Raw genomic sequence first — 12,848 nt, forward strand, 5'->3', positions numbered from 1 at the left:
GCTGCAATATATTATTTTGGTTGACGTATACAAAGAAAATTTGTCTTCACACAATATGTAGTTGGAAAGGAGGGAGTGTTTTAATAGCCTTGTCAGGCCATCGTGACTGCACCAAAACTTGATAAGTAATCGATTCCAAATGATTAGCTTTGATGTGAAATCTGCTACCATATCACTAAACTTTTCATTCTCTGTTACATTAAAATCCAATGGTCCATTTTGCATTTTGAAAGGATCTGTAACCCGGGCATGATCTTAAACATCCACACTGTGTCATTTGGAAAATCTAAGTTCAGAGTCATACTGATCTCCCAAATGGTGACATACTTCATTATACAATATCTGAACATAGTGCTTGTTAATATCATCACCAATTTTATCAGAAAAAGTCATTCAACACTACAAGTCTGTCAAGCTCACAGTGGAGATACAGACTCCCCTAAATTCTAATTTTTACTCAAGAGCTCAAATTTTGTCATTAGCAACAGATACTGTCAGTTGTTCTCCCTAAAGTGGCAGGCTCACTTGGTGAGTCTTCGAGAAGACGCGGTTCTGCGTTACCATGGTGTGTCACGGTCATTCCTGAGAGTGAGCACATACTCCATGGGAAGAGCAGCTGGCGCAGTCCAAAGAGCACACCCAGCACACAAGCCTTCCCTCCAGACACCCTGCACACTTCCCATTTCGTCACCAAGAACATTAAAAAGACAGAATTCAAGAATCGAGATTTAATACAATTAATATTTGTTGCTGCCTCATCAAGAACAACAGTCCCAGAGGAAGCTGTGTTTCTTTGGCCGCATGCGTGAGTGTGAAGGACGTAGTAACCGTGAGTGCAGGTCGGGGCCACTGCCTCCATCCAGCTCAGGCTGCAGCAGTTTCACCAGGTTGCTTCTGCCCAATCTGTGCAAAAGTCAATGTGTAAAAAAGGCAAATGACGACTAAGTGATTTTTACATTACAGACTTCCAGGGTTCCACCAACCACACTTTAAGAACTACTAGATTAAATCCCCTTCCCCCTCTGCCCCAGGGCCATGGGAGTGAGTTCTCTGTCTTGCCAAAGAAGAAACTGGAGGCCCAGTGACATTAATGTAGACACAAGCCAGTCAAGGCACAGCCCCAGGGCCCTTTGAGACCCCATCCTTCTCCACGTGCTGTGGGGCCCTGTCCCTCTGTCTCTAATGCAGCAGGAATCTGAGTGACCACTCTGGCTCCTGGCCGGCACCCCCACACAGGGCCAGGCAGGAAACATCCCGGTCCCGGAAGCACTCAGCCCTGTGGGAGCTGCAGCCCTGACCCCACACAGGTCCAGTGCTCTGTTTGTCCCACAGACCTCCTCAGTTTACCTCCAGGAACCTGGGTCCCCTGCACAGGAAGTGGCCTCCACTAGCTGGTTAGTTGGGGCCTTCAGATGCCCAAGTCACCTTGATAGCTCGTGACAGCCTACTGAATAATGACCTACTGTGTGGGTGAATCCCCATACACCAGGAATATCTCACAGTTTACCACAAACGTATTATCCTCCTTCATCCTTGGGTCCACCGTGAGGCTCCATCTAAATGGAAAATGAGAAACAGAGGCTCAGACCTTGGGACCACTGTGAGGCTCCATCTAAATGGAAAATGAGAAACAGAGGCTCAGACCTTGGGACCACTGTGAGGCTCCATCTAAATGGAAAATAAGAAACAGAGGCTCAGAGAGGCTCCGGAGCTACTCCCCTCCAAGAGCCTGGCTCCCTAACCCCCACCCCTACCTCCCCGCACCTGCCCAGCGTCTGCCCCCAAACTCTAAGCTGAGGAGCCACCACTGGGGCTGATGCCAAAGACAAAATCATAGGAAAGGCCTTGGTTTCACTTAGGCCTTTGCAATGCAGAGAGCTCCATGGGTCTGAAGGCCACATGTCCTGGCAGGTGGTTTTGTCCTGAGTTTGTATGGGGAGTAGACAAATGACAGGTAGGTGACAGGTGGGTGGTCTGCAGGTGACAGGTAGATGGCCTACAGGGGGCTTGCTTTGCAATCAGGGGAGTCAGGGTCAGCTGAGTGGGAAATGTTTTTCTCTGAGCCTAGCTAGTTTCAAGGGGACAAACAGCTCTAATCTCAGTCAACCATGAGACGAAAAACAGGGAGCTAGAGGGTACTGGGTCTGGCCTGGTCACAAGTAGCCCAGGAGGTCATCTGCGGGCCTTATGGGGGTCATGAAGAATAGTAGTCCAGGGTCTCAGCTCAATCATTTGGGGAAAGGGTTCTTGGCAGTTAGCCATCTCCCAGGATATTTGGAAAACAAAAGGATCATGAGGGATTCTTCCCTGTCCCTCTTTTCTGGGAGCACAGGCTCACATAAAGTCCAACACTGTCCTGAGAAGGCTCAGAGGGGACCACACACAGCAGCGCTTCAGCCATTTCCTGGAGGCAGCCCTCCGAGGCTTGAGCTCCAGAAAGCACACAGCCCCACACCCTTTCCTCCCACACTGCTGTCTCTGGGGCGAGGAGATTCATAGATCTGCCTGTGCTGGCACTGGGACCTGTCTCTTCGTTGACCATACCACACAGGGGGTTTACCCCGGAGGCTTCAGACCCATGTCGAGGCTGCATATGCTCCTCAGAGAACAGAAGCAGTGGCAGAGGGCTCAGCAGCACTTAGTACCATTACAAACCAACATATCTTGATGCCCAAGGGCTCTGCCATCATCACACTCCACCCCAGTGGCTCTCGGGGCCACTGTCACTTTCTGAGCACAGCCTTCTGGGCTCATTCCCAAGAAACACAAGCCCTTCCACTGGCTGGCTTCGCCCTGACTGCCACACCCACTAACACACAGCAGAAAGCTCTGCTGACAGTCGTTTTGAGGGCAGCATAAATCTGAAGTGTGGAAGAATAAATCTCATGCATAAATCAAACTCGACACTTGTCTGTGAGGATTTCGTGGCACAGCTGAGAACCCTTGGTTTATGCTTTTCACTTTTAGCCACTTGGGGTGGGAAATACATCTATAGCACAGTGTATGGTCCATGTCACCTTAAACAGGGGTGTTGCCTGCTACCAGGTACTGTCACAGTTAAGGGGTGGGGGGAGCCCAGCCAGATGGCTAGGGCTGTTTGCTCAGGGGCCCCCACCCCGGTGTGCTTAACACAGAACCAGCTGTCACAGTTTCTGTAGCTTACTTCGCTATGGTCATCGCTTCTCGCGGCTGCCACTATCTCCCAGACCCCTCTGTCATAGACCCTCAGGCCTCCAGCCGGGGCCCAGGGGATTCACATGTGGGAATTGCCATTCTGATCCACAGCACTTGAGAACCAGGAAATGGAAATTGGATCAAGAAATCTCCAGGTTTGGGGATTCTTGAACCACCACACCGAGTGCCTGAAAGCTATGTGTCAAATAAAGTAGAGACACGGGCTAACTCCTGGGTATCAGTGAATATGCTTGGTGACTTCTTGCTTTTTAGAAGTTTTCTTTTTTCATTTGCAGGAAAGTAAGGGATACACAAATTAACTGACTTTCTAATTTTCATCTATGTCCTGCATAAGGGACAACAAAATAGTTAACTTCCCTATTGATGGGATGTTCCTGTGCAAAAAAAAAATAACATAAATATTAAAGGAACAGTTCAGACAGCAATACTGCCTAGCATTGGCTTCTTAACATCAATGACTGAACCTTGACACTGGCAGGCCATCAGTGGCCGAAGGAGATGCCTTTGTTCACTGAGCTCAGCTGCAAGGTCACAGCGTGGGCGCCCTTCCTCCAGCGAAGCCCCCAATCTTCCCATCCTCCCCTATCCATCCCTTAGCCCCCTCTTAAAACACAGCCTCACCACCACCCACACCACCTGCTAGGTTGGCCCCAGCCTTCAAGATGCCCACCTGCCCCTGATGACCCTCATTCTTGCCTGCCATCACCCTACACAGGTGTCCCGCTGCCAAAGTGACACTCAGGCCTCCTCTGGAAAACTCAGACCTCCTCCCAAACAAGTCTCCACCAAAAATATGCTTTTAATGACCATCACAGGGGCCTGAGAGGAAAATAATCTTGAGAGGAACAGGGATGGGGTCAGGGGTCTCATGGCTTTGTCATATCTTGCTCTTTTCGGGGAATAGGTGGCTATGTCTGAAGGTCAAAGTGGGTCCCACAAGACTGAGCTTGCACATTTGGCAGCCATGGAGGTCAGAAATAGCTTCCTGTTTCTGGTTAAGTGTTCTACTTTGTTTGTGACCCAGAGACAGTCCTGCTCTGGGATTTGGGCCCAGGGACAGAATTCAAAAGGGAGGGAGGCAGTAGTTCCATGTACCAGGTCATTCTTAGCAAAAATGGGTGGTAAAGTGGAAACAGCCTCTCTGCCAATGATGGGGCAGCATGAAGTGTCTCTGGGTGTAAAGTAAGCCGGTGGAAGCTAGGTACCCTTCTGTGGAAGCTAGGCACTAGGTGGCGCTGTCCACAGCTAGACTGATGAATGGGTATTCAAAGACTGGAAGTGTGTTCCTTTAATACCTTTTTCCCCCAAAGGAAAAAGTGCTTAAAATAATAAATAATAATAATAGAAGGCCATAATTTTACAAAGATGAAGGCTGGCATTCTCCCAGCTTCTTCTTGCTATTTCTCACCTCCCCTGCTTCCAGAGGTGTTAAGAGCTATCCAAATGGAGTCCAGACCTGAACACTCTAATGTCCTGCTTCATAAAGGAAGCCCCTGGGGACCTGAAGCTGAGAGTCATTGGCAACAGGGATGTCTGCCCCTCTCCTGGCCCTGCCAGCCACAGTGGATGGGGGATGACTATAGGACCCCGCAGTGAGCAGGCTGAGAGAGTGGAGACAGCAGGAGGCCCAGAGGGGCTGACCAGCAGCAGGGTGGCCCTCAGACTGTGCTGATATATGGCTTCTGCAGCTGGGATGGGGGCACAGTTTCTGAGGGCTGGTGACCTCACTACTCCTGGTCTGCATCTTTGACGAGGGTCCCGTGGACTGCATTGTTGCTGCTGGTGGGGAGGCAGGCTGTGACCCTGTGCAGCCCCTTTGTCCGGAAGGCCACATGGAACTTCTGGGACGTGAGGCTGTAGATGATGGGGCTGATGGCGCTGTTGGTATAGACATCGGTTCGGCAGAAGAGAAGGACCCAGGGGTCTAGGAAAGGCTGGGCCATAAAGGAGTTGAGCAGTACCAGCGCGTGGTAGAGCATCCACAGGAGAGCGAAGAGCAGCACAACCACCACCAGCATCTTGGTGACCTGTGGGAGGGCGGGAGAGGGGAAGCCACTGGGGCCCAGCACTCCACTTGGCTGGGGCCAAGCAAATGCCACAGGAAGGTGCAGCCATGGCTCCTTCCTCAGGAAGCGTTTGCTGAGTAAGTGATGAGAATGTTACTAAAATAATAACTTAAAACTATTACTGCATATCCATGGCACTGTACTAAACACTTCCTATGCGGTAACCCAGGGCTCACGTTCAAAGCCGTGCCTATCTTGTAACACTTCCACATAGGCTGGTAAACAGTCACTGCCCTGAGTCTCCTCCCCCCAAGTGCACCCTGCCCCCTAGACCTCTTAAATTCCCACCAAGCAAAGATTCGATGCCTGGAGCAAGGCCTTGATACCTAGATGCTACAGAGAGGTCCAGGACAAACACAGTGGTGGCTGACACCCCTTTACCTCCCCTGCACTGGGCCCTTCCCGCTGCACCTTGAGAAGGTGCTGTTATCTTCTCTGCTCTGCAGATGAGGAAGCAGAGGCTCAGAGAGCTAAGGGATCACACAGTATGTGTCACCTGTGACCCAGGTTCTCCCGCAGCCCATCTGTGCTCATAGCAGTCTGATGGCCCCTTTTGGCTAGAGCCGTGTTCCTCTGGGTGGGACCCCATTCCATACTTTCATCCTGAAGGTGAGTCACCAGACCCAGAAAAATATCTGTGGGGAAGTGGGATGGAGACAGGGGTTTTATAGCCCAAGGACAGTCTGTTAGGATCAGGGCTTCTTTGTGCCTATGTCTGAGGGAGGTGAGGTCATTAGGAAAGAGAAGGGTCATGTGCCCTGGCCACCTCAGAGACAGCCACCAACCTGACCCATGCACGGAGCTTCCTAGAGGCCCCAGAGCTAAGGGGAGGTCTCTGGAGGTCCCTTCATTTGCTCTAATCCTGGAACCTACCTACTGCTGCCTCCAGGGTGCAGAGGCAGCAGGTGAGAGTGTGGGGGCTGAAGTGGGTAGGCTGAAATTAGATCCTAGCTCCTTGCTTTCTGGCTGTGTGGCCTTGGGCAGCCCGCCCCACCTCTCTGAGCCTCCTTTTCCCACTTAGAGCATTAGGATAACAGCAGTCTCTTCATGAACTGTGGTGAAGAAGCAGGGCACCATGAAGTCATCACTTTATTTCCAAAGCCTCTCTTCTCCCAGCTTTCTTTCTCTCCATATTTCCCCTCTTTCCTCTAACAGACTTTTGTGTACTTGTGGTGCTCATGGTGTATTTCCACCTGCCACGAGTCCCGGCAGGTCAAGATGTCTATTATGTCATGTTCTCTCCTGTGTCCCAGCACCTAGAATCATGCCTGGAATATAGTAGGTGCTTGATATAGACACTTGTTGAATTAATAAACAAATGTTGGATTTGCTTCTTCTCTCTGCTTCTGTGTACCAATTCCTCTAGTACCCTACCTGCCACCCCCAACCAACCCCAGAGATCTCAATTACCTACTTCCTGAAAGATAGGAAGCCTTTGGGCCTGGGGCAGCTGTCCGTTTTGCCCTTGCCTGATCTGTGGGGCTGCCCCTCCTTGGTTCCTACTTCCAGCCACACCCCCAGGGTGAGTCAAGATTGTCCCAATAAGCCCATAGAGGATGGCAGCCACCAGCAGGGGCATGATGAAGAAGACAGCAAAGTCCTGTGAGTAGATTGGCAGGTAGAGGCTGCAGGACACCTCGTAGCCGCATTCCAGGCCCTGGGTCTCAATGATGGTAAGGTCCACCAGGAAGAGCCAGAGCAGGCAGTAGATGGACCTGCCCACCTCACAGAGGCTCGCAATGGTCCACTTGGCTCAGGCCATAGTGCACATGGTCTGTGCCTACTTCAGGTAGCGGATGGTGATGTACCTGCAGCCACAGGGTGCCCAGTTGTCCCAGAGGCAGTGGGGTCATGTGACTCACCCACAAGTGTGCGATTAGACTATGGTGGGGGCACCTAACCCAGCTTAGCCAATCGGATTCCCTATCTGGGAAGATGGGAAAGGGGACACAATGGTCCTTTCATGGGAGAATTTGAGGGCCATTTGGGGAAACAGGTAGCCATTTCTGAAGCAGCCATGGGAAACTGGCAGAGTAAAGAGAGTCAGTTTCCACTTGCCCCTTGAAGACCTTTGTCCCTGAGGCCCACCAGGCACAGCCACAACTGCTATAGCCCAGGGACCCTGGTGCCCTTCAAAAGCCTTTGACCTTGCTCCAGTCTCAGGTGTTTCCCACCTCCAAAGGTCACTGACTGAGGCAGCCAATGACATTGTGTGCCCCTCATGGCCAGGCTCATAGTGTAGACCTGGATCCCCCCATCCCACAATACCCAGGCCACCAGGTCAATGCATATGATCAGGAGATGGAGGCCACTGGACCCAGATGGGCACAGCTAGGGAGAGCCAGGACCCAGGCGAGGGTCTGGATGCTAGAAGGCATTGTCCACTTAGGCCCTGAATCTGTGTCCCTAGAAATGCCACCCATCCTCTGGACCAACTTGCCCAAGGCCATGCATCTAGGAAGTGGCAGAGCCTAGTTTGAACGCAGTCGGCAGACTTCAGAGTCTACTTGCTTTACCATGAGGCTAGAATACTTCTCAGGTATTAAAATTAGAACCGGAAGAGACCCAAGAAATTATCCAATCCAAATGCCTACTTTCTGGATGGGGAAACAGAACAAGAAGAATGAAGAGATTGCCTTGGCAAGTTAGCAACAGAGTTGAGATGAGAACCCCACTTCCTAACACCTGCTTCCTAGTGCAAGGTTTTTACAGGGTCCCACCCCAACCCCCCTCTTCATTCAACTGAGTCTCTGTTTACCAAGGTTCCCAACAAGGAAGTCCTGGATGCATTGCTTTGTGGTGAGGGAAATAGCATGCAGAAGGAAGGCTGGGAGGATCTACCTCTCCCCATTGACCGCCAGGATGGAGCAGAAGAAAACATTGATGCCCAGATATTCCAAGTTAATGATGTCTAGGCAGTCGGCATGCCCATAGACCCACTGCCCAGCCACACCATCAGAGACATCGGGTAACTCTGTGAGGTAGCAGTCGGTGGGTGTGTGCATGTCCCGCATAGTCAGCACCACCAGGATCTCTATGGTAATGCCCACGGTGTCCACCATGCATACCAGGAGCACCAGGAAGACAAAGACCACCCTGTACTCAATCAGGCCCAGGAGAGAAATGCCTCACACCAACGACACATTACTAGGGTTATCCATCTTGGTCCTATTTTCCATGGTGGCTGACCAGGTATTGGAGGGGGCAAGAAGGTACCCTCCTCCATTCTCGTGCTCCTGGGAATGATAGGAAAAGGGGTTTTATTATGAGCTGAAAGAGCCAAAGTCATCTGCTCAATGAGTGAAGTCAAAGCTAGAAGCTGGGCAAACAGGTGAGAGCACGGGACACACACACACACACCACACATTCATATCACACATACATAAACACACCACACCATGCAATACACAATGTACTCTCATACACACCATATACACCACACAGACACATGTCACACACAACATTCACACACCTCTTACACACACACACACCTACATACACACCATACACACACCTCTGCCCTTTAACCCTGTTAGTGTCATTGGCCTAAAGAGCCACATGTCAGCTCCTCTCAGAGCCCTAACTTGACGTAAGAAGCCAAACATACGCAGAGCTGGCCCATAGCAGCCCCATCCCACCTCGCCACCAATTAGGTCAATTTTTATGATGACCTGGAACTGGCAGCAGATGCCCCTCTGTGTAGATGAAGCCGAGCCTGATCACCACCCACAGCTGGTCCCTGGGCCAGTTGCCTGGCCCTGGTGACCAACAGCCCCACAACCCCCACTTCAGCTCCCACGACATAGGTGTTTGTACTATAAATACAAACATACACCATCCACTCTCACATCCCACATACGCAAGCACACAGAACACACAGCACACCCTGTATTCATAGACACCTTGCATATACCCCACACATGGATCTACATGGTCCCCATGCCCATCACCTTCCTGGAAATGAGCCTTCTTTTCTGTTTGGTGAGGAGACAATCACCCTAGGGTCACAGTGCACCACTGAGAACCCCCAAAGTTTTCATTTCCTTTTCAGCTGCAGAGGCTGGCAGCCCTGGGGACTGAATTCAGAGGTTCTCACAGTAGCCTCTCCAGATGTGCAAGCCCCCACCTGCAGCCACCTCTGCATCTCAGTGCCCCCCCATTTCTCCCCTCCTGCCTGCACACTTGCCCTTCTTCACAGAACATTCCACCAGGTGGGGGCAGTCCAGACCACTGTTTACCAGCCCAGCCCCTAAGAGAAACTTTCAAGCACTGAGAACTTACCCCATGAAGAGCCTTGGTGCCTTCCTTTTCCTCTTTCCAAGAGAATCAGGAAGGGAAACCAATCTCATATCACAGCCAGTACGCAGGCGAAGGCTTCTCATCCTACAGGCTGCAATGCTGCACATGTATGCGCAGACACATGGGGCCCCCAAATTCTCCCCATTCTTTCATGCCCCTTGCCCTCCCTCTGCATGGCTGAACACACCGCCCCTGTATCAGCTGGTGCGGCCCACCCAGCAGGGAGATCTATGAGAAGCAGCCCAGGGCCCGCTGCCTCTCCTCCCAGGTTCTGGGTGGGGGCTCCCCAGGAGTTCATCAGGATGGGAAGGATCCCCAACTAGCCAGCTGAGCCCTTGACAGTGGCCTGACAGGGGGGAGGCAGAGACTGAGGGAGGAAGTAAGGAGGCAGAGACCAGTCCCCTTCTCCATGAGAGGCTAGGCTGGGATTAACTGGAGATGCTCAGCTATCTGGAACCTGAAAGTCACTCTGATGTGGTGGCCACTCCCCAAGAGCCCTTCACCGTGATCTGGGAAGAAGGACATGTTTGCTGAGCGCCTCCCGTAGCATGTGCCACAGGGGAAACAGGCTCTGAAAGGGAAGTGGCTAGCTCAGGTGAAGGAGTGGGACTGAAGCCTGGTTCTAGAGGCTCTGAGCGGCAGGCGTGCCCCAGACCCTTCTTACTGAGGCTGAGGCTTGCTGCCATGCACCCTACAAGGGTTATGGTTGGCACCCCTTCTCTCAGAAAGAAACCCCAAATGCGCCCTTCAGCAGGCTCGGAAATCAGGGATCCCAGACTCTTTCCCCTCAATGGCCAGGGGCCCGGCTCTTCTGAGGCATTTGGAATGCAGATTCCATACTCCAGGCCAGGGTCCTCAGGCTGCAGGTCAAGCATGTTCCTCAGAACCCAGGAGAGCTCAGTTAACATGCAGATTCCTGGGCCTCCAAATCAAGTTCCCAGGAGCAGTGGCTTTGAATATGTGTTTTAATAGCCCCCTCCCCTGGAAAATCCAATTACCACTAGTATCTTTCTCTTTCTTACATTTTCATTGTGAAATGTGTTCTACATAGAGAAGGGGCATAAAAGATAAATTAATGGTTGAATGAATGAAGTGAGCACACAGGTAACCATCACCCTTGCCCTCCAAGCCTCTGCCCTTCCCTGGCTCTCATCTGCAAAATCCATCCTTTATCCTGCCTGTGTGTGAATTTTCTATAATCAGAACCACATATAGTTGTCTGTGTCCTGCTTCTACCGCTCACATCATCATGCTGAGAGATTTATCCCCACTATGTGTGACGGTAGCTCATCCATTTCCACTGCTGTGTAATATTCTCATAGAACTAGGCTGCAAATGTTAACATGTGATAGACTGTCAATATACTTCTGGGTTGTTTCCAGCTTGAGATAATCACAAATGGCACTGCTATGAACATCCTGTACAAGAGTTCTGGCTCGGTAGTATTTTCATTAGTTTGGTCCAAAAATGTGATTTCCAGGACCTGGCTGAACTTGGAACCACAGAGTTGAGTGGAGGGGGGAGAAAGCTTATGGGAAGAAGAAAAAGTGGTAGAGGAGATGGCATACATGGCAGGCTGTGGTCCTTAATACCCCCAAACATGGCACTCAGCTCCCCACTAGGGCTGCCTGGAATGCCTGGGAAAGCTGTGACTCCATGAACTGTAGTCCCACAGAAGGCTCTGCTGTGCCCCGTGGATGGCAGTTTTCTCTATGTTTCACCATCTGCTACTGCCACCCCCAACCCACCACCCACACATCTGCGGCCCTCTCCTCCAGGAGGTCCTCCAGTGAATTCAGCCCCATGGACAGCTCCCAGGCTGCTGTCCTCGATCTCTGGTGCTGAAACCGCTCTACTGCCTTCCAAGCAGCCTTGCAGAAGAAGCTGCAGGCTTAGGTGAACTTGGAAGACAACAGAATCCAATGGTGTAGGATGGAACTACAAATCCATCCATACGAAGGCCCTCATCACGTGGAGGTGAAAACAGAGGTCCAGAGAAGAAAAGCAGTTTGACCAGAATCACACAGCTAACAGAAATAATGAATGAAACTGAGATTCAATGAGTACTTTTATACCCCAGGCACCACGTTGTCTATGTGGGTACTACCTCAGCCAATCCATACAGCAGGCTGAAAAGTAGAAACCTTATTATTTTGTCCCCTTGATGGAGGAGGAAGCATGTCTAGAAGCAGTAGAGCCAAGACGGGAATCTACATTTTCAGCCTTATGCTGGCCCTTGCTCTACACCACACCCCTTGCCCTTGATCTGGTGTGTGTGGGGGGATCCTCCTTCCATCTGGGAAAAGAGAGAGACTGCCACAGCACCAATAGTATCACTGCCCAGGACTTACGTAAAAAGTGTTTTTGCTCTGCCTTGAGTTCTTGTGCCCACTAGCTCACCTGTGAACAGACTACATTTCACACATTTTCTCATGTCTCCACCCTCTGCATGCCCCAGGAGTCCTGCAGCCAGCGGAGCAGCCCCACCCTCAGCCACCACCAGCAGAAAAGAAACCCTCAGTGGTACCTCCTGGGTGCGGCACGGTTATGTAACTTTTGTCCATAATAAGACGACTTGCTGACAACTTAAATGTCCATTCAGAATGGTAAAAACTTGATGCCGTGTCCTCACAGCAGAGTATCTGGCTGTTAAAATTGATGTCATAGGGGAAAAAAGACTGATGCCATGGAGAAGTACAGTGATTCCCATTATCCACGGTTTTGCTTTTCATGGTTTCAGTTACCCATGGTCCAAAAGTATTAAACAGAAAATTTCAAAAATAAACAATTCGTAAATTTTAAATTGCTCACTGTTCTGAGTAGCGTGATGAAATCTCATGCAGTACCGCCTGGGAAGTGACTTGTTCCCTTGTCCCGCATCTCTCCATGCTCTATATGCTCCCTGTCCATTAGTCACTTAGTAGCTGTCTCAGTTATCAGATTGACTATTGTGGTATTGCAGTGCATATGTTCAAGTGACCCTGTTTTACTTAATAATGACCCCCCAAAGTGCAAAAGCAGTGATGCCAGAATTCAGATATGCCAAAGAGAAGCCATAAAGTATAAACATGGGAAGAAATCTAAAGTCCTTGAAAAGGGCCATGTGGTTAGAACTGAACTGACATTCACCCATTTATTCACCCAAACCAGCCTGCAGAGGCCCTGAAGAGTGCTGGGTCGGCAGTGTGTGTGTGTGTGGAGGGGGGGGGTGGCTGGGGCAGCAGAAACAGCAAAACTCCCCAGCCTCAGGCACAGGGGGTCCTAGGAATCCTTCACCCAACTGGGAGG

At 50.9% G+C, this 12,848-nt stretch overlaps 1 protein-coding gene across 1 annotated transcript; it reads right to left on the bottom strand.

Annotated features, from left to right (window-relative positions):
- Positions 1 to 4,922: 4,922 nt before the first annotated feature.
- On the bottom strand, positions 4,923 to 8,323 carry LOC118611473 (thyrotropin-releasing hormone receptor-like). The gene is made up of 5 exons (XM_036232671.1): positions 8,103 to 8,323; positions 7,046 to 7,069; positions 6,765 to 6,976; positions 5,880 to 5,896; positions 4,923 to 5,222 (listed from the first exon to the last, which is right to left on the bottom strand). Exons 1-5 carry the CDS (start codon positions 8,321 to 8,323, stop codon positions 4,923 to 4,925), a joined length of 774 nt encoding a protein of 257 aa, XP_036088564.1.
- Between the last annotated feature and the right edge of the window lie 4,525 nt (positions 8,324 to 12,848).

The sequence above is a fragment of the Rousettus aegyptiacus genome, unplaced genomic scaffold (genome assembly GCF_014176215.1).
Source record: "Rousettus aegyptiacus isolate mRouAeg1 unplaced genomic scaffold, mRouAeg1.p scaffold_m13_p_14, whole genome shotgun sequence".
Lineage (NCBI taxonomy): Eukaryota > Metazoa > Chordata > Mammalia > Chiroptera > Pteropodidae > Rousettus > Rousettus aegyptiacus.

What these genes read in the sequence shown, in the direction of transcription:
- LOC118611473 (XM_036232671.1), bottom strand. Translation starts at nt 8,323, where the DNA reads ATGGTGGACACCGTGGGCATTACCATAGAGATCCTGGTGGTGCTGACT. An exon ending in CTGGCGGTCAATGGGGAGAG is followed by an intron (nt 7,070 to 8,102) that starts GTAGATCCTCCC and finishes CTGTGGCTGCAG; the next exon opens with GTACATCACCATCCGCTACC. An exon ending in ATCACCATCCGCTACCTGAA is followed by an intron (nt 6,977 to 7,045) that starts GTAGGCACAGAC and finishes TGAGGTGGGCAG; the next exon opens with GTCCATCTACTGCCTGCTCT.